This window comes from Pecten maximus, chromosome 4 (assembly GCF_902652985.1).
Source record: "Pecten maximus chromosome 4, xPecMax1.1, whole genome shotgun sequence".
NCBI classification, from domain to species: Eukaryota; Metazoa; Mollusca; class Bivalvia; order Pectinida; family Pectinidae; genus Pecten; species Pecten maximus.
Genome location: NC_047018.1, coordinates 8,596,858 through 8,622,555, shown reverse-complemented (window position 1 = coordinate 8,622,555; position 25,698 = coordinate 8,596,858). Strand labels below are relative to the sequence as shown.

General features: G+C 35.0%; 1 protein-coding gene across 3 annotated transcripts; it reads right to left on the bottom strand.

Moving 5' to 3' along the window:
- Positions 1-1,018: 1,018 nt before the first annotated feature.
- LOC117325134 (acid-sensing ion channel 1-like) lies at positions 1,019-24,076 on the bottom strand. Of its 3 annotated transcripts, none has more exons than XM_033881101.1 (13): positions 23,845-24,076; positions 14,927-15,322; positions 12,421-12,581; positions 11,995-12,075; positions 11,272-11,363; positions 9,743-9,906; positions 9,491-9,580; positions 8,901-9,024; positions 7,902-7,980; positions 6,281-6,338; positions 5,431-5,516; positions 5,112-5,187; positions 1,019-2,954 (listed from the first exon to the last, which is right to left on the bottom strand). In XM_033881101.1, exons 2-13 carry the CDS (start codon positions 15,305-15,307, stop codon positions 2,499-2,501), a joined length of 1,848 nt encoding a protein of 615 aa, XP_033736992.1. In that variant the 5' UTR covers positions 15,308-15,322; positions 23,845-24,076; the 3' UTR covers positions 1,019-2,498. The 3 variants fall into 3 exon arrangements, with proteins under 3 accessions (XP_033736992.1, XP_033736991.1, XP_033736993.1); XM_033881100.1 differs by having other exon boundaries at positions 23,849-24,076; XM_033881102.1 differs by lacking the exon at positions 23,845-24,076 and adding an exon at positions 16,478-16,919.
- Positions 24,077-25,698: the final 1,622 nt, after the last annotated feature.

The window sequence follows — 25,698 nt, the reverse complement described above, 5'->3', positions numbered from 1 at the left end:
TGCATACTCAAAACTGGTAGAATGAACGATTTATATATCATTAAAAGTGAATCTACACTGCTACCGGTCACTGCTACCGATCGGGAGACCCTCGTTTCATGTTCATGCAGCGAAAACATATCATTTTGATGTAACAAGTTTGATAGGTCTTACTGATGACTAGTCCTTCAGTCTGATGACTAGCCACCAAAGTGTCATCTGTATGTTTTAGTATTACCTAGTCGGATCACTGATCATTACAGGGATATACCTCCAGAAACCTTTAGGGCTTGTATCGGTGTCAATTGGCATCACTGAAAGCGACGAATAAGTAAATCACCTTGACCATTATGAGATAAGTGAACGCATATTTTCTATTAGAGAAACCAGTCACCCGGAACGATACCCGTGTTTGATCAGATCAACAATAATATTTTACTTATCATTCCTTTAGGGTAGTAATTTTCTGATAGCACTCGTTTCACTCGAATGGACACGAATGCATACAATCTTCTATGTGTATGATTCTCATGATCAACAACTTATCTCTAGGTACAATGTATAGAGAAAACATTTCCCGTGGTTCATGGACTTTATGTCTGTTTTTTTATATAAACAAATATGTTTTTTTTACTCTAAATAGAAGTGAAATTGGTTACCTGATCCTATTCAATCTATGCTTTTTTACTTCACCATAGCGTGTGTGTTTTCTGACTTTCTCAAAACAGTGTGTTTTATAACTTACCCAATACAGTGTGTCTGAGTTACTCAATACAGTGTTTTCTAACTTACTCAATACAGTGTGTTTTCTGACTTACCCAATACAGTGTGTCTGAGTTACTCAATACAGTGTGTTTTCTAACTTACTCAATACAGTGTGTTTTCTGACTTACCCAATACAGTGTGTGTTTTCTTAGTTGCTCCATACAGTGTGCGTTTTCTGAGTTATCCCACACTTTTTTTTTCTCATTAACAGGTAAAGTCTATTTCCTTCGAATAAGGCACATCTCTGTCACAAACAAATTAACCAAAACTGAAACATATTTCAAAGACTTTATTTTTCAATTAATAAAACAACACAAATAATCGATTCAAAATAGAAACATTTTAAAAGTATGACATTGCTTACGGATAGTGAACAAGATATGATTTCAATATATAAGATTTATTTAAATCATACGCATAGAGACAATCAGTACGCATCATGACGGAAACACGTGGTAAGCACAAATTTACGTATCTGATTGTATCCCTCCCAGTTTAATATTTATAATTGGCGATAAGATGGTACTCAAACCTGTATTACTGAATGGGAAAAATGATCGAGATGTAATTGTAAAATGTTAACATTAGAACTGTACAGAGTTTTAAATCCATTCAAAAGGTATATATAGAGCGTTGTATGGTTCAGTATTATCTATCACGGTTAGATATTAAAAGGATATTGCTGTAATGTGAATTGAAACGAATATTGCCGAACTAGAAAGGTCTCATCGTTAACAATGCATATGATAGGTGAAGTAATATCGATAGCACGGATATGTATATTCGTCAAAAGTTTGTGTCAGTCCGCGTCTTTTCAAGATAAGATAAACGCGATGTCAGATATACAGAAGATTGTACAGAATTGTAGATCATATGAAGTACACTGTCAAATATTGTACGTGTATTGCTGATAAACCATTTGGCTGGTTGCTTGCCTTTTTGGTGGTGTATGAGATATGGGAACTTTAAAAAGGTAGTGAAATTCTCATTGTAATATGGGTTAAGGAAAACTCTGTCCATAGATCGATTTCGCTTGCAAAAAGGAAAAAAAAAAAACAAAAAACAAAAAACAAACAAACAAATAGATAACAAAGGAAGACCATTGTTGACACCTGCCCTTACCAGGCTGCAGACTCACGATCTTTTCCATCAGATCGCCTAATCCCTAACTATCCCCGACTGCTTCAACTGCCCCAAAACTTATATTACCACACATAAAGGATGGTATTTAAAAAAACCCCAGATAATAGCGCCTTTCCAAGTTACTGTCAAAGTACATAAACAGAAAAACATTAATTATCATCATACGGTCCGCAAATAAAACCTCACCAAATGTGCTCTATGTCATTAATGACTGACCATGTGCTATTTACCTGAACATTTGTTTAATAAGAGCCTCGATACGACTCTAAAGACAAAAGAAAAAATAACGTTATTTACATTATTATTGAGAAATGACGTCATCCTGTAAACACTTGTCTACGTTACTATATCTGTTGATATTTTATAGTTGTAAGTATGGAAAACTAATTAGCACCAATCAATGATCATGAATCACTGATTTTGTTTTCTACAAATCCTGGGCGAGTTTATACATCAGCAAGACTTACGCTTCCTCCTTTTGATTGCTAACTATATATCAAATCCATCTTAAACAAAGATGGTGGGATCACAAGGCTTGTGGATACACCCACTATCAAATATGAATAGACTGGAGACTCATTTCTTTTCATATCAAAGTGTACGAGGTAGCATCAGGAACGCTGACCCCTATACACGTACATTGATGCTGGGTATCTCCCATTTCCTCTGCCATTGTCCGGGTCATTATACTCTCCAAACCTAGGATAATTCCTCTCCCTATCATAGTCTGCTGAACTTATATAACTCCGATCCATTTCATGCTGTCTTGGTCTGTTATCTGAAAAGTCATCACGTGACCGAAAAGATCTTTCTTTGTCATAGTTTTCCCTGTCCCGTTCGTTGTCCTTTAAACGACCATTACCGTTTTTGAATTCCATTTGTGTATTGTTGTGGTTCCTTTTATACGCCTGTCTTTGTCTGTCTTTGTAAGCATCACGTTTCGTACACCTGTGATGGGCGTAATCACAACACTCCACGAAAAGTTGGAGCAGTTCGAATATACTTAGTATGGAGAGCCCTATCCATAATCCTAGGGCGCCACCCACGTCAGAAGCAAACTGTGCATCCTAAAATATAAAACAATACCGGTAAGTTCGGCGGGGAATCAGTACAACACCACACATAAAATATATATACTAACATGGGAATATTTTACCATTATATTATATATATTACATAATTACAACAGAGGAATAAGATAATTGGAATATGACATTTGGCTGAAGTTGTTGGAATACACACACAGAAACCTGTTATTATAGTTCTGCTCATTAAACGAGACTACGTCTATAACAGGTGTACGGAAGGTGATCTATATTTCTCGGGGAAAATATGCTTTAGGCTAAGTTCATATTTAATTCCAAGATATAGAATTAATCAAAGTCGTTTATTTGGCGCTTTCCAATATCCAGCTTTCGAGGGATTAAAATACAGAATATGAATATGAATACAGAAGGAAATTGAAGGAATGTATTTATTCACATCCTTTCCAACAGTTACACCACACCTGATCTCCCGATATTTCGATACACATGGAATTTTAAAACATCAGGATGCTGCGCCTATGTGTGTGATGTTGAAAATGAGTTATTGGATAAACCTTACTTGTGTGTTTATCTCATTGAAGAGTACATATATATTAATATGCCTATGTATGTGCGATCTAAACTATTGTATGTTTCTTTACATAGCGTCTGTATCAGTAACTAACAAGGCTAAGTTTTTTTCTGTGTGAAATGATCTATTAATCACGACCTTCATTGGAGCTGAAAGCATTAACATATTAGATATATGTTTATATAGATACAAATTCAATGATAATGGTCAAACATATTGGACATAGTCGAGAGAACAGAGAGCTAATGGAGCCTTTTTAGCATGAAAACATTCATGTGTACTCTATCAATTCGATGAAAACAAATTGATGTTTCTGTGTGTAATATCCTAGCAATCACATAGAAATATATGTGGGTGTAAATAGTTCTATGAGCTGAAAACGGCTCTCACAAACTACTATTTGACATGTAGTTTCCAGCCAGATCATTGATTAATTGTATTTTAGGAGACATGCTTAGCTTGTGCACCAAAGCAGAACTACAGCTGTATTTGGATATAATTGAGTTCATATATGATGTATCGCTGTTATTGTACCTGTTTGGTTGATATGGACTTGTTCGTCATCACATTTATCTCTCACTTGTGTACTAGTCTTAAGATACACAGAATCTACGACAGTTCCTCACAAAAACAGTTTTATTGATGTAACTATATAATATGTAACTATTTACCTATCTTTTACATTGAATATTATGGGAAAAATAAGCGGGTAATTATTATCAGTACGATAATAATGACTGGGCGGGAAAATAATCGTCAATATCTCCTTAACTCCATTATAACAGTGGAAACAAGACAATGTCAGGTATTTTTTAAATTAATTAATTTACCTTGATATCAGTTTCACTAAAACTGGACATGTAATTGTCACGTGAGTATAGTAAATCATATAACAAAACGACTGTATATCGACGTACCAATTCCTTCCAATATATATTGTAGGCACTGTGTCAGATATTTAAAGCCCTATCTATACTCCTTGATTACGATATATTCTACACACAGTCATATTGACCTAGAAGTGCGGACAAAGGAGATGGTTACCGAATGTTCATTATTTACGTATGTTATTAGCAGCTGGATACTAAATAACTACTTAAACCGATTTTATCTCCGGGCAATCGGAGTCCATAGATAGCACAACACCTTTCTTTCATAGTATGAAAAGAGAATGAAAACGAAGCGAACACACTGAATCTATCAACTTAAACCTTGACACTCGTTTAGAAGTAATTATATACCAGTAGAAATGATAATCTAGAACAAACTCTCAACAATCACAGAAAAAGATCAAAACTCTGTAGGACCCAACAGTAACACTGAGATAAGAGTCATAGTGTTTATCGTGATACAAAATCTGTGACCGGCATTTAAAACAAAATCTTACAGAAAAAAGAATTCCTTGCATACTGCAAATACACTTTCTATCAATTATTCTTGCTGGTCGATCGAGGAGTTGAACCACGGCCATTTTTAAGGTCATGCTACAAATAAAAGCCGTGACCGTGACCTCCTCTCTCGCCAGAGGAAAGGGGAGCCATTTATTTACAATTGTATAGTTGTCCGAAATATTTACTATCACCTTCGATTACCAGAGATGTACCTACCTCAATTTCCGGTGACTCCTCCACCACCTCGTAGTTTAGCGACTCGTAATATATATCCAGTTTTAGAAAGTTCAGGCTGCAATTAAAACTCATACATCAGGAAACGCATATAGTATATTTCTAAAGACTCTGCTTTTTCACACACCGTCAAAACATAGATCTCTTTCGAATACTATTTACGATATATGCTATAATAGAAATGAGTTCTAATACTCTGATCATAAATAAACAAAATAAATTCTAACTGATATCTTTTCTACAATTATTCAAACCATATACTTATATTAATTACTAAAATATTGTCATTTTGACATTATACCTTAATTGGCGTTTATCCAGTGATTTCAATTTCGCGCACTGGTCGGCTAGACGGGGTCTTTCGCAGATGCTTTGTTCAAGAGCAACCTGTAATGACATGAATAGAATGCATTTACGTGTGTTTGTACGTCCATTTGGTTATACCTTGCATGCGTGTCTGAACGTCCATATGGTAAGACCTCTTGCGTTAGTGTCTGAACGTCCATATGATAAGACCTCTTGCGTAAGAGTCTGTACGTCCATTTGGTAAGACCTCTTACGTAAGTGTCTGTTCGTCCATTTGGTAAGACATCTTACGTAAGTGTCTGTACGTCCATTTGGTAACACCTTTTACATGAGTTTTTACGACCATTCGGTAAGACCACTTGGTAAGACCACTTACGTAAGTGTCTGAACGTTCATATGGTAAGACCTCTTACGTAAGTGTCTGAACGTCCATATGGTAAGACCTCTTACGTAAGTGTCCGTACGTCCATATTGTAAGACCTCTTACGTAAGTGTCTGAACGTCCCTTTGGTAAGACCTCTTACGTAAGTGTCTGAACGTCCCTTTGGTAATGCATTTTATGCGTGTTTATACGTTCATTTGGTAAGACCTCTTGCGTAAGTGTCTGTACGTCCATTTGGTTAAATAGGAATTCAGTAAAAGATATGTCGAATGAATAATGAAAAACGTCATTGATACACAAAAGAATACAAAATGGAAAGTTTTTTTGTTTTTGGTTTTTTTCACTCTTTTTTTCCCCATATGCTTTCAACATTTTGTTGGTCTTCTCGTGAAACACCGGGCAAAATAATACAGTTTTGGGTCTGCTACTAAAGTGCGCCACTCAAGTAAATGATTACACTTACGGCATAATCTTCGGATGGCCACTGACGACTGCTGATTGACTTGATAAAGATCTGTTCACTGAAAAACAATAAAGACAAATATTTGTTTACGTACTTCCATGGCAAAAGGACTAGAGCAAGACATCACCAACCAGCCGGTGATTTTGTCCAGGCCTAGTCCTATCTCAATTTTGTTACGATATATACTTTACCAATGTGATATTTCATATCCGAAGAAACGGTGTAAGAATTGTACTTGCTATTCCAAATATCTAAACAACTTTCTTCCTCATTATGTCAGCCTTCACACTATTTTACTTTTGGCCTTTTAGTTGAAAATTCAACCCTGGGAGGAAAGCTTGGGGTTATGTTCCCTGTCTGACACATTCCATAGTCTATAAAATGACAGTTGCTGCTCTTGTTAAACGCTACAGACAGTGATATGGCTTACGCCATGGAGGTAGTACTATAAAGTCGGCATCAGCGCGACACTATCACAATTAGATGGTTACAAATATGTCGCAGCCTTCCAAAACTCACAAACTCACCCACCTTACGAATGTATCTTGCACGCAGAGGAGACATCCTTGAAATACCATAGCTGTTGATATGACGTTTAATAATCCGAAACTTATTTACATTTGGTGATAACTTGATGGGTAAAATCTAGTTACTGTCATTTGAAAATTTCATTGTAGCATATTTCACTATCAGGGCGGATTCTCAGCATCTGAACATATACTATCTAGGGTATCCTTTTCGGTGTCATTGTTTCATTTGCAAGTTCTATACTTCTTTAGTCATTTGTATAATGCCCAAGAGTTCCTTAGTTACGTTGTAAACGTTGTAAAGGAGTTCCTCAGTAACGTTGTTTAGACTGTAAAGGAGTTCCTTAGTTACGTTGTTTACACTGTAAAGGAGTTCCTTAGTTACGTTGTTTACACTGTAAAGGAGTTCCTTAGTTACGTTGTTTACACTGTAAAGGAGTTCCTTAGTTACGTTGTTTACACTGTAAAGGAGTTCTTTAGTTACGTTGTTTACACTGTAAAGGAGTTCCTTAGTTATGTTGTTTACACTGTAAAGGAGTTCCTTAGTTACGTTAATTTCACTGTAAAAGGGCTCCTTAATTACGTTGTTTACACTGTAAAGGAGGTCCTTAGTTACGCTGTTTACACTTTAAAGGAGACCCTTAGTTACGTTGTTTACACTGTAAACGAGTTCCTTAGTTACGTTGTAAACGTTTTATAGAAGTTCCTTAATCACTTTACCTAAAGTGACAAGGTAGTAGTGTTTTTTTGGGAAAAAAATATCTACTTTTTCTGTTTCTTACGTGGTGCGCAAAAGTCTTGAACGAAATCCGTCGGTTTGATTTTACGAAAATGATACTATTTTTAATCGGTATATTTAAAAAAAAATTAGCTATGTTATAATCTTTGCAGTACATGTATTATAGCACAAATGATGTGCCAAGTTTTGAATTTCTTTTCTTGGCACATTTAATGTTATAAAGAATGTATCTCCTATCATATAATGAGCATTTCACATTTTTTCGTTGATATTTATCACGAGTACATTTTCTTAACATCTTTACTTAACGTTCTAGCAGTGATCATTTCCCTTTTATACAAAATCATCAACCTACCTGCAAGGTTCATCACAGGCACATGCACTTGCTGTTTTCTGTTTGTAGTCTTCCTCCACAGTAGCCTGGCATGTCTGTTCTGTAAATACATGGCTACACGTGATGTTACATTCTTGTGATGTACAGGTATATGTAAATTATTATCAAAACCCTTTAGTGACGATAGATAATAAGATTTCTGTCTTAAAATACGTTCAAGGATATTGATATTGGTTCATTTAAATGCTGTTTAAAGGTATCTGAAAAAAGTTGCTATATCATGTATATACATGTATAAATGATGTAGATACGTAGATAACGATATTTATACTGATATAATGTAATGATGTAGATATGTATTGATAATTATACTGATACAATGTAATAATGTAGATATGTATTGATAATTATACTGATACAATGTAATGATGTAGATATGTATTGATAATTATACTGATACAATGTAATGATGTAATTATTATGTATTGATAATTATACTGATACAATGTAATGATGTAGATATGTATTGATAATTATACTGATACCATGTAATGATGTAGATATGTATTGATAATTATACTGATACAATGTAATGATGTAGATATGTATTGATAATTATACTGATACAATGTAATGATGTAGATATGTATTGATAATTATACCGATACAAGGTAATAATGTAGATGTGTATTGATAATTATACTGATACAATGTAATGATGTAGATATGTTTTGATAGTTATACTGATACAATGTAATGATGTAGATATGTATTGATAATTATACTGATACAATGTAATGATGTAGATATGTATTGATAATTATACCGATACAAGGTAATAATGTAGATGTGTATTGATAATTATACTGATACAATGTAATGATGTAGATATGTATTGACAATTATACTAATACAATTTAATGATGTAGATATGTAGTGAGTGATGACAATACTGATACAATATATCAATGCAGATACGTAGTGATAATTATACTGAATTTTAATGATATAAGTATATACCTGCTACGCTCCTGCAGGGACGATAATCAAATAGTTGGGCTTGTATAAACAATTCGTCCTTGTCCTCCGAAAAGCAGTTGCAAGCAGAAATGATAGCATTCTGTTCACAAACAATCAAGCAAGCCTGGAACAGATGTAATGTGGCGTAACTTTATACGGTAAACATATGATGTTTTTGCTGTGAGCGAAATCCTGACTAAATAAAGTTCTTCCTCCTTTTACTATATGATGTAACCATCCCTCCATCACTCCTATAATTTTACTGTATGTTGTATCCATTCATCTATCACTCCCATCATTTTACTATATGGTGACCCATCCCTCTATCACTCCCATCATTTGACTGTATTGTGTACCCATCCTCTATCACTCCCATCATTTTAATGTATTGTGTACCCGTCCCTCTATCTCTCCAATCATTTTACAGATTGCAGTGCCCACCCCTCTGTCACCCTCTTTCTAGCAAAGTACATTACTCATATCATTCTTTCGCTGCCATTGATTTACAGTCTGCTGTAACCATCTGGTAACTTCAATACGTATAATCCTCTTGTTCACAGACATTTGCGTACAGATAAGGCCTTCCTTACCTGGCGATTGTAGGTTTGGTTATAGGCAGCTTTGAAGTCTTTACCATCGGCACAATTTCCGTGAGGTTGTGGCAAACGGGTAATATCTACCTGTAATGAAGAAAAATGTAGCAAAATCTTACTATCGAAGGTTGAGAGAGTTTCTACACAACATTTCATCGAGTACTTTATTCCAACCAATTCACATCGCTTTTTTAATTAATTATATTACTGATGATAATGTTGTGAACAACAGATATAAACATAACCTACCAATTTCAGACCGACTGATGTTTGAAAAGATGTCGAGGCGAAAAATCCGTTGTCAACAGGAAAAGCCATTGAGTCTTTCTGGTGAATGGTGATCCTTGCCCCATAGCCCTGGCTTATTCCGTGTATGTATTCCTCATTCTGCATGTACAGGATCAAAGACAGACCTGTGAACACGGATATAACGCTGTCTAACAACCATATACAGGATCAAAGACAGACCTGTGTACACGATATAACACTGTCTAACAACCATATACAGGATCAAAGACAGATCTGTGTACACGATATAACACTGTCTAACAACCATATACAGGATCAAAGACAGACCTGTGTACACGATATAACGCTGTCTAACAACCATATACAGGATCAAAGACAGACCTGTGTACACGATATAACACTGTCTAACAACCATATACATGATCAAAGACAGACCTGTGTACACGATATAACACTGTCTAACAACCGTATACAGGATCAAAGACAGATCTGTGTACACGATATAACGCTGTCTAACAACCCTGTACAGGATCAAAGACAGACCTGTGTACACGATATAACGCTGTCTAACAACCCTGTACAGGATCAAAGACAGACCTGTGTACACGATATAATGCTGTCTAACAACCATATACAGGATCAAAGACAGACCTGTGTACACGATATAACGCTGTCTAACAACCATGTACAGGGTCAAAGACAGACCTGTGTACACGACATAACACTGTCTAACAACCATGTACAGGATCAAAGACAGACCTGTGTACACGATATAACGCTGTCTAACAACCATGTACAGGATCAAAGACAGACCTGTGTACACGATATAACGCTGTCTAACAACCAGTACAGGATCAAAGACAGACCTGTGTACACGATATAACGCTGTCTAACAACCATATACAGGATCAAAGACAGACCTGTGTACACGATATAACGCTGTCTAACAACCATATACAGGATCAAAGACAGACCTGTGTACACGATATAACACTGTCTAACAACCATGTACAGGATCAAAGACAGACCTGTGTACACGATATAACGCTGTCTAACAACCATATACAGGATCAAAGACAGACCTGTGTACACGATATAACGCTGTCTAACAACCATATACAGGATCAAAGACAGACCTGTGTACACGATATAACACTGTCTAACAACAATGTAAAGGATCAAAGACAGACCTGTGTACACGATATAACACTGTCTAACAACCATATACAGGATCAAAGACAGACCTGTGTACACGATATAACACTGTCTAACAACCATATACAGGATCAAAGACAGACCTGTGTACACGATATAACACTGTCTAACAACCATATACAGGATCAAAGACAGACCTGTGTACACGATATAACGCTGTCTAACAACCATATTCATGACGGTAGGTGTGTTAATAATGATATGATGCTTTAATAACGGTATTTGATGATAATAATGGTATGATGTGACAATATTTGTATGTTAATGTAATAATAACGCATTACCAGTCATTTAAATTAAGTGTAAACTGTTACCGTATTCCGGACCAGGGTTTGTTGCAACGAAATTTTCTGCCTGAAGTGTGTAACAGTTCCCGTATTCAGCAGTAGGGAACCTTGTAAAGTTCCTTAAATAAAACACAACCGCAGTTTACAATTATATAACACTGAATATGAATTAACATCGAATGATAAATAACATGCAGCGAAACTCTCGACATTGATAAGATATTAACGCTTACAGTGTTTGCCCTATGCATATTATAATAAGAACTGTTTTACTATGTAGTAGTGATCTACTGTATGTTCGATCCAATAGTAAGCCTTCTATCTACTCGACCAGACAGTAATATAGCCTGGTGCTATTTTGACCTGATATATAATTTTTGTATAATCTTGTGTTGTTTGCGGCGTGTTGTCTATTTGCTGTTTCCTATTGATAATGCCCAGATGCCATATTGAAGATATAACCGATGACTGGTGAAAACAATAACTATAAATATACGTTACAGGGAATGGCATCAGGCTTTTATTATCGAGGTGACATAATTTTATTTCAATCTAAAGAAGAATGTCGGTAGTCGCTGGTGCCAGGCGATCTCATACGCAATGACGTCAGATAGTAGACATCAGCTTGCCTCTAACAGAAAATGATTAATACATTTGATGATTATTTGCTGAATGAATGTGAAAATAATACAAATAAAGCACATGCAGTTTTTTCGATTGGTAAATACAGATGCGATGGTGCTAACTCACGAGGGAGAGCAATCTCGACCGTCAAAGGCACAGGACAGCAACATGTCTGACAGGAGATGCCCCGATTGGATCCGCTCTGATCTAAAATGGTACAATGATTTAATGCAAATATTGAAGGGGGAAAAAAGAAGAATTAGTGTGTGTCATTTGCGTCTCTAACTTCTCTACTCATTCCCCAATATATTCCAAGTGTCCGTGGATACCCAGTGACATCAAGAAGGAGCTGCATTCTAGATACAAAGAATCTTGCATAACAAAACCCAATTACATATAAAAATGTAGTAGTCATATATCGATATGTACTCGTAACTAATATACTTTAATGAGATATATACACTTTTTAATCAGTTTTTAAACTTAACAAATACGACTTCACGTTGCGCTCAGAGAAACTGTTTAGTTTGTGACAGTAGGACCTTCCATTACCTGACATTATCCATAAAGAGACTCCGAAAGGTTGTTGTTATTTGTTGTAACTTGTTTCTTGGAGGTTTGTCTTTATCGGATGGGAGGCTGACGGGATCGTCATACCCGCTAGCATTCACACCAGATATCCCATTCGTAAACCGCTTCTTTCTGTTATTGGTCTAAAAGCAATAAAATCATGAAATGTGATTAATGGATGATGTAAAATCAGGTATTTATGGAATAATTAATTTCTCTGATTGTCCAGCGAAAACGTTAAGAAAGTAACACTGCCTTTTCTCTCCACTTTCACTTCTCTTATCTTTATTGGTGTTAGACGTACTGTGAGAGTGGCTCTCTATAGGAATCTTTACGTAACGTCTCTTCTCATTCCCGTATGTAAGATCAGTCAACTATCTGCATCTACGTGTTTGTTCTTGATATTATTTCTTTGTCTGAGATTATTTATCCATGTGTAATGTTAACTCGATTTGGACTACTTAGAAAAAGAACATTTCATGTAAATATGATAATACTCTATAATGCCGTTTTGAGGTCACCGCAACGGTCAGGGTCATATGAGGACGGTTGTCTAGGGGACATAAGACAGACTCAAACAGCCAGGGACATATGAGGACCGATCGCAAAGAGACTCCAACAGTCAGGGTCGTATGAGGACGGTTGTCTAGAGGACATAAAAGAGACCCAAACAGCCTGGGACATATGAGGACTGATGTCTAGAGGACATAAAAAAGACCCAAACAGCCAGGGACATATGAGGACTGATGTCAAAGAGACTGCAATAGCCAGGGTCGTATGAGGACGGATGCCATTGTCATAGGAGGACAAATGTCAAAGAGACACCAACAGCTAGGGTCATATAGGAACTCATATAGGACCAGGGGTCAAAGAGACATAAAAAATCAAGGTTATTTGAGTTAGGATATCAGAAATAGCAGTTGTCAGGGTCATACGAGGATGGATGTCAAAGAGACATTAACAGCTAGGGTCATATAAGGACGGGTGTCAAATACACAATCTTAGAAAGCAAAACACAGAAAAACAGAGAAGACAGAAGAAATATAGAATAAGATGAAGTGTTGTATATTCAATGTCTCTAAGGAGGAGACAAAGAAAATCTATCCCGATTCTTCCCAATTTTATTCTAACAATGCCTACATGATGGACAATACGGAAGACATCAAAAGCTCTCATACCTTTCTGTTATACTCCGGAAAAAAGAAATTACTTACATCATACCATAAAATTGTCCATGCTAATCTTGTAAAAAAAAACATGAAATCCCTTTAATTACTGTGGAATCATTTTGATTATCCACTTCATTTCCAATTATGTTTGGCTAAAATAGCTGTATATTAGTTTAAAGAACTAGTTAACGAATGTAGACTACCTAGTACATTTGTACCTTATGGATGTTCATCGCTGTGATTTCAAAAAAATCCTGTATTACACTACTTTATTCTCATATACATTTTTGGAAAATTTAAGGAATAGTAGAAAGTGCAAGAAAGAATTAAATGTCCGTGTGCTCGTTTTTGTATGGTTGGTCAAAGATACAAATATGACATGATGTATGATTTTAAGTGAATTTTGCTGTTTTAACCGTTTAGATGACAAATCCATAAAATATCTTCATTTTGTGTTGTCAGATATTGATGGTTGCTTGCAGAACTGAAAAATGGTATTTTCTTTCAAATTATGGAGGTTAAATTTCTTCAACCTGTGTCTTTAACTCAGAATAGCAATGCAAGTTACCTCTTAGTTTTCAAAGGCAAAACAATATTTTTTCATCACTTTTTGCAGATTTAACGCTTTACATAAAAAGTTCTGTCATTTAACTTTTTAAAATAATTAGCAGATCAAAAGAAAACAAGTTTATCTTTAAAAAGCAGACATAAAAATGGGAGTTCCGTATGCTTCCTTTTTTGTCACATTATTATTTGTGTTATTTTTCACCATTTCGGGGTCAGAAATCCAAAGTGCTTGACTTACACTAGTTTGTAAAAAAAATGTATCATTTTCAACATTTTTTTTACATTTGTATACTAATTACATTGTATTGAACATTACAAAGTTGTGCAGCAAATGATATGAGCTTGCTTCAATTAAAAATGGCCACACACAGATAATTTGAGTGATCGATCTAGAGTCAAAGGTGATATTTGGACTTTTCATTAAGGGCAAGAAATAACCAATTTCGAAATGGTTGTCAAATTGGTAATTTACTAAAATTCTTGTGAAAACTTTTTATAAACAACGGACGTCTAGATTTTTGACAATTTTTTTCATGTTCTGTTTGCTAATAAGATTAAGAAAAAAAGATTTTAAAAAATGAAATAAAAAAGAGTAAGACGTTATTGCAACCATAGATGAGTACATCATTAAGTTATATTTGTGGCAAGATCTCTATCGAGTTGAGTTTGCACTGCTCAAGTTAAAACATAATACCTTATGAATTATTGTAAATGTAGAGACAAAACCAAACCAAAACTACTTGATAACTTACTGTGATGTTTGGGTTAATAGCTCTGTCTACGTGATCCACAAACCCTTGCAATCTGGCGTTCATTTGATGCAGCTCGGATCTCTTCAGAGCATTAGTGTTGCATATAGTGACGGAAGGCATTTCTAGGTTACTGAAACCAAGCGAAAGTTTCGTGATGACTGGCCATTGGAAGTACTGGTCAAACAGGAAATAAAGGTGGAAGATCATCCCGCCTATAGCTCCCAGTAACAACAATATCCATACGATTTTTGAGACAATTAGCCTTGCATTGTTGATATATCCAACTCCCTGTAGGGATGTCTTTTCCGCGAATCTTACACAAAGTCTTCGGAACGACTTCCGTTTCCCTGTCGAATCTAGAGAAATATTACTATCGTCCATGTTCCCCCTGTTTTCCTGCAAAAATCAAATTGATGTATGAATAGTACGGTGACATACCCATGTCATAGTTTAATCAATAACATTTCAATATCACCCATACATATTACAGTGGAATTCCTACAGTATTAAACGATAATACAGCGTGTTACACAATGTATGTTAATAGGGAACAACCAACCATTTAAAAAAATAGACTTTTGAAACATCCCCTGTCTATGTCTGGCAGTCACTGATTGGCCAGTATGATATGAAGTAGCAAAATAGATATGTAGCCTGATAGGTAACTATCCATAAGAAATGTTGATATAAATTTCGTCCGATTGGATTTTTTTTCCAAAAGTTCAGGTCCTAATAATTAACAGTAAACATTTCAGATTTTTGAGAATATATACTGCGAAATTCACCCATTTTCAAAATGGCTGCGCTGGAAAAACTTTGAGCTGAAGAACCCAACTTTGTTTTTGATTACGTGTTATGTGAGACCCTAATCTTTTGTTATAAACCATAATTGCCATATTGAATTCAAGAATTTTAATGATATACTCCAAACACTAAAGTCTATGGAAAAACAATTGGTTGGTTGGTTCCTAATAGCGCATCTAACGAATCTTAGAAGACGAAACAAGCGGTATAATGCGCTTTTATATTCATATCTTTTGCACATTCCATCTTATCCACATAATTTTTCATGGCGTGTTATACACTGTATAATAACATAATATAATAGTATAACATAAATAACCATATCACATACTACGTGTACTGTATATGACACATCGACGTAGTAGTACACCACATCGCCGTTCCTACCACATTATATCATTAGTATACAGTATCGTTGACAACATTATTCTACAATTGTTATAGCAGTAAATCATCTATCAGATGTCTCCAGAGCCACTCACAGTTTTGTTATATTGATTATGTTAATGATACGCTGGTCTTTATTTTTACTCTTGTTTAGACGAATTAAGATACATGTTAATCCCTTATCGCTCTCAATAAATTAGGTTCTCGAGCATCATGCAAATCTCCGACAGGGACGAACCAGATTCATGATGCCTGTTGGCTATTCTTTATCTGATCTGATGTATCCCTAACCATAATCACTGGTATCTAAAGTGTTATTTATGTTTCCTTAATATTGATATTAGATGATATTTACCATACCTCATCTCAGATTATCGACTGTCGTCTGTTCCAAATTTACACTGTCGTTTCCGATTGATATTGACGTATTTGCACTGTTGGTCCAGATTATTGATGAACTACAAGTAAGATTATCCTTAGCAGGAAAATGGGTCGCAAAAGGTAATTAATTACCATTATGGTAATGGGGTCTTTAGTAAAAAGAAATAAAGGCATGCATGTAAAACTCCAGTCCATTAACACCAGACACAAATGGCATTGACCACTGAATAGTGTAAATCCCAGAGGGAAAATATGGCGTTCCCATGAAACAATACCAGTCATATTATTTCCTCATTATGCAAACATTGAAGTATTGATCTTGAATAAAGTAATGGTTTCATTAATCAATACTAAACTGCTGTTTGTTTAACATGTCTGTGTGTATGTGTTCTCACTCAATCGTATCTGCCAGGTCATTTAATCAGTTTAGGTGATCATCATTGTATGATTTTAAAGATACCACATCGCCGACAGCATACTATCTGCTTTTCACTAAAATAATGAATATAAATATATCTAAAAAACGAACGGCTACAAATGAAAATTAATGTTCGATTCCTAAAAATGATCGAAACACTGAAAGTTACAAACAAAATATGGAGGCGGAGGACGATAGAATTTATTCGGGATGCAACAAATTACTTCTTTTTTCTTTACATTGAATTGAGAAGAAATAAAGAGTCCACACTTCTTGAGAGTGTTAATAACGTCAAGTATGGTTCTTTTTGTATTGTATAAAATAATAGTTTTCATTCGGTTATAATTACTGTTTGGAACATCTTTAAGGTAACCACTACCGATAATAAAGCGCCTGCATTACATACCGAGAGGCACTCTTCTTTATCTAAATGTGAAACAATGAAAAAAAATTAAAAATGAAATGCTCCCTAGGTTACATAGATCGCTTAATATATATGAAGAGGTCTACATGTACTAATATTCGTTAATTGAGAGTGAAAAGAGCGAAGTTTAATTTGAGCGAAATAAAATTGTATAATCTTTCAACATCAATGATAATGGAAGTTCTGAACGAAATCCAGTATGATCACAAACACATCGATACGATGTATGCATACAATTTGGTGTAAAGAGGGAGGACACAGATGTATAAATATATATACCTATACATGGTTGCCCGTCTCCAATACCTAATAAGACCTTTCGATATATCGAACGATGTCCATGTAGTATATGGTTTCTTTAATATACATTTTTCAATATGAATTGATAGAGTATAGTAAAAAAATGTTTTAACGCTAACGGCCTATAGTGTTAATACCTTGAAGGCAATTGTGGAAATTCAATGTAGGTCAAAGGAATGTCAAAATCTAGATGGGAGGTGCATTAGCCCCGCAATCTCATTATATTTAATTTCAATTTCAAATGACCGTCAAATATATGTGTATATTCTGAACCGCGTCACCGAGTACAAAGTCAAATGTTAGGAAATTTCGTTTTTGATGAAGGTTACTACAGAGTTGATTTGAGCTTCAATATTGTATAATTCCATATCAGAAGAAGATTTCAGACTTTAATGGAAAGCAAATAAGCAAATATCGATTACTTATCGAGAAAGCTGTTTACTTCTAAAAAGTAAGTATTGCGAAATTGCGAGTTTTCATACATATATGGATAACGTTTTGTTTTTATTCTGACTGTCTGTCGATCTATGTGTCTAACTGTTTTGATTTCGTTTTGGATTTCATTCTTCTAATGCTTTGTTAAAATGTTGACCTGGATGCTTTAAACAACTCTGAGAACGAGTCCACTTTTCACTATTTTTGTCTGATGTACGTTTAATACATTGAAATCTTCAAGTCCATCTCCTCATACTATGGATCCTTTATGTAAACTTTGTATAGCAAGTATCAATAAGATCGCTAATTACTACATGTCCTCGGGTAAAATGAAACTGTTAGAACATTTACCTATCGAAAAGCCTAGACTCGTTGATATTACAGTTAATACATGTACATGAGAATTGTACACGTTGTGTTCAAAATTAACCTACATATAATGAGATTGGCCCCTCACCCTGACTATCTATAACATCAGTCTTAAACTGTTCAAACGCCACTTATTAGTTTTTTGTTGTTTCTTGTATGTACCTGCTAGTCACTTTTGAACGATTTAATTCAAATTTAAAAGACGTTTGCCCATTTGTCTATATAAATAGTGAGTATATATAGTAAGAAATTTTTGTTTACAACCTCCAAAACGCAGAAAGTAGATATGACAAAGTAGAATATCCTGTTTAGAACGTATGTGGGAGAAACCCTAAGTAACACTCCCGAGAGTATATATATCACAGTCACGTCAGATATGTGTAGACATCGGTGGCCATCGCAAGCGTTTAGCAGACCGTGAAGTTTTTGTGACGATATATGCTTGACGCACATTTAGCATAATGAAAGCATGATTGAAGTCTGGATCGCAGTACGCTTCATTTAGTATGCATTTAACTTTTTGTGTAAAAATTCGTTCAATAAACATAGACGTTTACCCCTACAGCCATTACGATATCGACAGACGAGTAGAAAGGTCCTGACTGTGTTTTGGCGTATCCCCTTATTTGTTCACGATGCGAGCAATGACTTTCGTCATAATGCTGGCTTATAAAAGTGGGCAGCATACTAAGTTTAGGTTTTGTCATATCATTGACACTTCAGATTGATACGTTTGGTGGTACCAGACTCATTGGACTTTACATTGTTACCAGAAAATAACAGTTTGGTAACGTAGCATTCATAATAAGAGAACAAAAGTTGCAGATATACTAAGCCGTGTTACAATGATTACAAGAACAGTCGTCTAACCCTATCAACTACATTGTAATCAAGTAAAACTCCATTTTGTTGACCTTTTTACTACATCATCGACAGTTACTTGTAGTACATGCAGACAAATCAGTATTGGTAAAGCAGTTATAAGAGACAATGCGAAAATGTTGATTAAGCTGAATATCTTGATTTTCATTGATAAACATTTCAAACAATCATCGACATCAAAACATTTCCCCCGACTATTTAACTTTATAACATGACATTTAATACATTTCACCCTGTGTTTTGCATATACATGTATCAATATGCAATTCCTATATTGGGCACTGTAAAACTTTTGAGTTCTTTGGAATTATTGTCCCGCAGTTTCATCAATTAAACAAGTGTATGTATATATAAATTTGATATATTGATGTTTTCCCACAGATAAACACGAATAAGCCACAGCTGGAGTCATCCTAGGAGATCAAACACGAATAAGCCACAGCTAGATTCCTATGAAATCTCGAACGAGAGACCGATCATCTACCATACTACAGCATGGTATAGCAAATAAAATTGTCAACTCATTGATTTGATTGAAGGTAAGAAAAATATTTGCAAATTAATAGTTGTAAAAAACAACCGCATACGTTTGTTCCTCACAACATTTCTAGGATATTGATATGTACCTTAGAAATGACTTAATATTGGTAACATACAAACAATCCATGTACCTGTGGTTCGGTAGCCTTTCTCCACATTGCTTGCGCGCTGAACCACTCCTTCAATGCCAGACGGCGTAGTAACGTTCTTTATTTTATCCTTAGACTTTCTTTAAGGGTTTTCATGTTTTCAAATATAATAGTTTGTATTATTTTAGGATTATCGATTGCATATCAGGTGTTTTAAGATCGGGTGCTTAGATACATTTATTATATATTTAAAGGAAAAACATTTCGTTCCCCTCTTATATCTTTAACTGAAATTATGATGGAATTAAACGTTAAAACACTGACGTATCAAAATATTTGGATTCGTTAATAGATTAGATAATGACCGTAGTAATATGTTGTACGTACATTTACATCATAGATATCTGTGTATTTGTGTATTCGAGAGAGATTATAACAAACGTTGTCTATTGTGATTACAAGAGAGATATAAATAAATAACAACGGTCGCCAGTGGTTTTGCTGTCTGCAAAACATGGGAGGACAGCGGAGGTGAATTGAAGGTCACAAATGAAAAGTATGTTTTTGTCGCCAATGAGATACAAAGCACACTGACAATACATTGAAATACAACAAAACCGTCGAAAGTTCCACCAACTCCATTTTGACCTGCATGCCATTGAACTACATATCCTAACAACAGCGACATCTATCTGACACAGTGAAGCAGTAAAGTGTGACAAATCCGTTTTAAGTTACTTATTTGACACCATATTTGGAATCAAACCAATGACAGTCTCTCCTCCTAAAAATGATTGTATTTCGGAACAGAAATTCACAAAAGCGTGGTGTTTAAAATATGACTTCTTATTATAGGTAAATGGAACATACGTACAGTCAAACCTCGATGATTCGAACTTCGTTGATTCGAAGTTCTCGCTGTATCGAACTTTTTGCTTGGTCCCGAATTTTCTCACTATATAACACTACCAAAGAACCTATGTATGATTCGAATTTTTATAAACCGAAGTTTTCGATGTATCGAACTTTTTTCATGGCCCCTTAGCTATGTAATTATAGGTAATTGACATCTCATGATTCGAACAAAAAATTACCTGTACTGACCACTGGACAGGTGTTTGTCGTGACCCCCGCGGCAAGATTTCACACCTCTCCCACAAAAGTCCCGACTGACAATAGGGATAACGATAGCGTGTGTTGTCTACTCCTGACCATAGGATTAATTAATAATCAGACCAAATTTATAGATTAATTGTGTGCTTATAAGCCATGACATGTAATCTCTCTGGTATAACATACCAGTAGTCGTCTTTGATGATCGCCGCCGCCATTGAAATCAGCGGTCGGTGAGTAGATTTTACGGAACAGTGAAACAAGCGGATCGATTTTAAACACAAACAATTAGCGATGTTTTCACTCATACTCAAAGTGGCACGTTTCAAACTTACACATAAATATCCGTAAAAGTATCTTTTATTTTGTTGTGTTTGAAGTAAATCAACTTAACGTTTCGATGTGAGTCTGACAGGTGACGATCGACACTACGACATCGAGGACATGTAACAGCTATATAAGATTTATGGTCATTATCATAAAAAAAGTCGACCTATTGTTAACCATGAATAATTCGAAGTCCCGCTGTATCGAAGTTTTTCTGCAAGTCCCTTGTATATTGTTACATTTGTCAGATACACAGGAAAGATATATAATACAAATTGTAAGTACAACAAATTAGTTAAATACGAAAGGCCAGTAAGGAAAAGAAAAATGTCTAATAAAAAGTGTAAGTAAAACGATTCAGCCAAATACAAATTGCTATTGCAGAAAGGAAAGATATCTAATAAAAACTGCAAGTACAACGATTCAGCTAAATTCAAATTTCTTGTAAGGAAAGAAAAGATATATATTAAAAATGTGCAAGTACAACGATTCAGTTTAAAACAAATTGCAAGGGAAAGGAAGATAAATTCACAAAAGAAATTAAGAAATAGTACAAAGCAAAAGTTGCAAAAACCATGTGAGATTGCACCCGATACGTCTTCTGTTATAAAAGACAGGTATTTGTTTGTAGAGATCAGTTTTACGTTTGCAATTGGGTATGTTAGTCTTCCAACCAAGTCACTTCTGGACCATAACGTTGAAGTTTCCTAAAAGTACATCGAAAATTTGCGAGTAAATCAAAGTCTCCTACTGGACTGAATTTAAAAACGTGTTGTATGAATTGTGCTAAAAAATTGTGAATAATGACGTTAAACAGTTTCTTATACAATACCCCGCATTATTTGAAAGTAGAGACATCTTGTTCGAACAAATTGTAAATTTCATAAACGTTGAAAAATATTTACCATACGATATGCTGGGAGAAGACGAAAAATTGGCGGAAGGAAGGATATCATCTTTGACGACGGAGAATGGGACAATATAATGGTCGCTGTGAGGAACAAACTTGCTGAGATGTTCACAGAAGTGAACATACTTCCCCAGACCAACTCTTGAGCATTTGTACAATATGCAGTATTGGAACATATGCGATACTTATTGTTGAAAGTTAAAATGGCAAGACCATATTATCTATAACAGGGGAAAAAAGAATGTCGGTCAGTCAGTCGGTCTGTTAACATCTAAGCTTTATGATCAGCGTGAAGATTTCCATTTCTCCATTGTTAATTTCCATTTCTAGGTAGTAACATCCATGCTTCATCTCGTTCACATGTCCCAATGAATTCGTTACTTATGGCATTGTGCCCATTATCACGATTTCCGTAACAAATGTCGACTGCTCACGAAAATATTTACAACTTGAGCTTTCGAGAAATGCAAGTTGAGTATGGTTATTATATTGCCTTGTGTGATAAGAGATAGACATACTCGATGCTTGTAGTTATGTCTAGGGGTTCCGTTCACTTCCCTAGTTCTCATTTGTGACGGATTTGACCTAGATTTTATATAGTCGAAGTAGAAGAATCTTACTCCTTAGAAACACCTGGTCTCATTGTCTTAGTCTATATTTTATATGTTCGTATTTTGTCCTCCTTCGTTTTGTTAATTATGATTTTATTGTTATGTCGGTATTGTCTGTTGTTTGTAGTAACAATAGTATATGCACATCGCATATAAATACTATTATATACACTGTATTTAGCGTAAATCAAAACGAAAACACATTTGGAGTTTATGTACAAGAAAGTATTTAACAGTACAAACACTCGATTTGAATAGCATATGTACGAAAGTAGGGTACGTTTGTTTGATCATTGGTTTCCTTGTTTAATATCAATTTACTAAATGGTTTACTTGTTGACATGGTTATAAAATGTCTATAATGTTTAAACTCAAACTGACACCTGGGTGTCAAGTGTTTATGTTTCTCTGAGACAAATTATAAATGTACTGCCCATGAAATAGGTTTCGTCACTGTGTAAGATTTTCCCTAAACATCTACTTAAGACGTGACACATAACGTTATGTGTACGGGTCACGACCTCTCCATCGATAACCTTTCAAACGTTAAGATGTTTTACTTCCGCTCTATATGTTCTATTTGAAAGCAGAAAATGTTGTGTATACCTCACGCCCATGACAGTGATAGGAGACTAAGAAAACAACACATTATTTGCAGTTTGTCGTATGGTCTGGGGTTATTAAGGAAACACGTAACGAGTCGTACGTACGAGCTATATAGGGTAATGTATTTAGTAAGGAATGTACGTGTAAATAACACACACATTCATATGTGAGGATAGAAATAATTAATCAAGATTAAAAGACAATGGTTATAGGGATAAAAACCTAAAGGCGGTGTCCATCATTACACCTCGCTGTAGATATTGATTTAACAGAGATAGTGATTAGTTTCACTATCAAAAGCAATGTAATATGAAGTACATACTCACCGGTGTTGATATCAGAGGTCCTACGTTGTAGTCAATGAAGTGTGGTGCTATCACTATAGAACATACAGGTGGTGAACTGCATGCCGAGAATGACAGAAGTAGAATGACTATGTACGAAATCTACATCATACAATGAGGCGTCAGTGGAGCGTGACAGGTGAACTCGGACAAGGTTATCAGTTAAACACTTATCAGAACACGCCTATTATTCAAAGTTACTGTCACCTTAACTGGTGACTTAAATCGTGATTGAAGAAGAAATGAATTGAGTCACAGTGAAACCCAATACTAACAGATACACGTAGCTAATAAGCGAGTTTAGTTATAGAATGTAAAACCTGTTTTCAATAGATAGCAGAGAACATTGAAATAGAAGTTAAGTTTTAAAGATCATGTATTTACGAGTATTTTTTTTTCAAAATGGCTGATTCATCAGAAAGTTTGTAAACACCAATAAATTTATTAACACACGAAAATGGTTTTTATATAAAAAAAATATATATTAAATTGTGTTATTTTTGAGTCTCGAAGAAATGGATGATTTTCACGACCGTTTGTTTAATTGTCTCCATGTCTTTATACGGTTTGTGTTTCACCTGAAGTACTGCCAATCCATTACCATATTGTAAGACTGAACATTACACATGATACAGATTGGAGAAAAGAGTTCGATAAATTATGCATGATACAAACACGCCTGGCAGTTTTGTAGCCTTCCTTTTGAGAAGTTGTAAATAATATCACGCTTGAGATTAACTAGTAAAGCTTCAATATCGCTAAATCAGATGTGTCGCACATGTTCCTCCAATAACATAGTATTTACTTGTGAATATGTATAAGGGTAACAGGTGAAGACGCTAATCTTTAACGTGTATTTGATATCTACTTTTCAACGCAGTTACTTGAGCTAACGTCATCGTCAACTTTCTCAAACATAATTGCGTTAAACAGAGGAAAGCAACCTGACCCTGGTCAGTCTGTAGATTGTTTGATGCTGTTGTAAGGTATATCTAACGGCGATGAAACAACATGGCATAGAATTTGAAAAAGTAATTTATTGATGAAATAGAAATTCAAACTCAGATAAATTTAATTTTGAGTTGGCATAAAATGCATCAATGATCATAATTATTTTCAAAGCAACGAAACATTAATAAGCAGATAAGAATAACAAAGGTAAACCTCGTAAGGCAAGGGAAATCCTTCTGTATTTCATACAATAAAACTATTTCGCGAATGAAAAAAAAAGCATAATTGTTTATATACTACCGTACACACATTGACATAATCAATGCTAATTCATTATCAAATGGTATTTAATAAGACATCAGACAGAGCCTATATAATTCCTCTCGTATTGAACGATAAGTGTGGGCTGGAATCGTGGAGCGCTCATATAACAAGTACAGCATGTATCCAAAGATGATTTTATTAAACTGAAAAAAAACACACGAGTCTATCAGGTGTGTGACAAAGTTTCAGTAATTCCTCATCGGTCAGCTACCTTGTGGTACAGGAAAAGACTATAAAATATATCATGCGGAAAATCTGCTATTAAAAATTGTTTGAACTTACCTGTAATCCCCAGTCTACAAATTGTTACTTTGGGGATTGTCGGGATCCTCTTTTACACACATATTCATCACACATATTCGTCACACATAGTCATCACACATATTCGTAGGTGTATGATTGCTTAACCACTCTTTTATATATAACGTCACAAAACTTAACGATATTAAGGTTACATCAGGCATGAAAATATTACATTAAATTCTTATCACTGTTTTTGAACATAGAAACATGAAAACAACATCCTACAGTATCAATGCGGGATATCAATTAACAGT

What these genes read in the sequence shown, in the direction of transcription:
- LOC117325134 (XM_033881101.1), bottom strand. Translation starts at nt 15,307, where the DNA reads ATGGACGATAGTAATATTTCTCTAGATTCGACAGGGAAACGGAAGTCG. An exon ending in CTCTTTATGGATAATGTCAG is followed by an intron (nt 12,076 to 12,420) that starts GTAATGGAAGGT and finishes GTACCATTTTAG; the next exon opens with ATCAGAGCGGATCCAATCGG. An exon ending in TCCCTGCAGGAGCGTAGCAG is followed by an intron (nt 7,981 to 8,900) that starts GTATATACTTAT and finishes ATGTATTTACAG; the next exon opens with AACAGACATGCCAGGCTACT.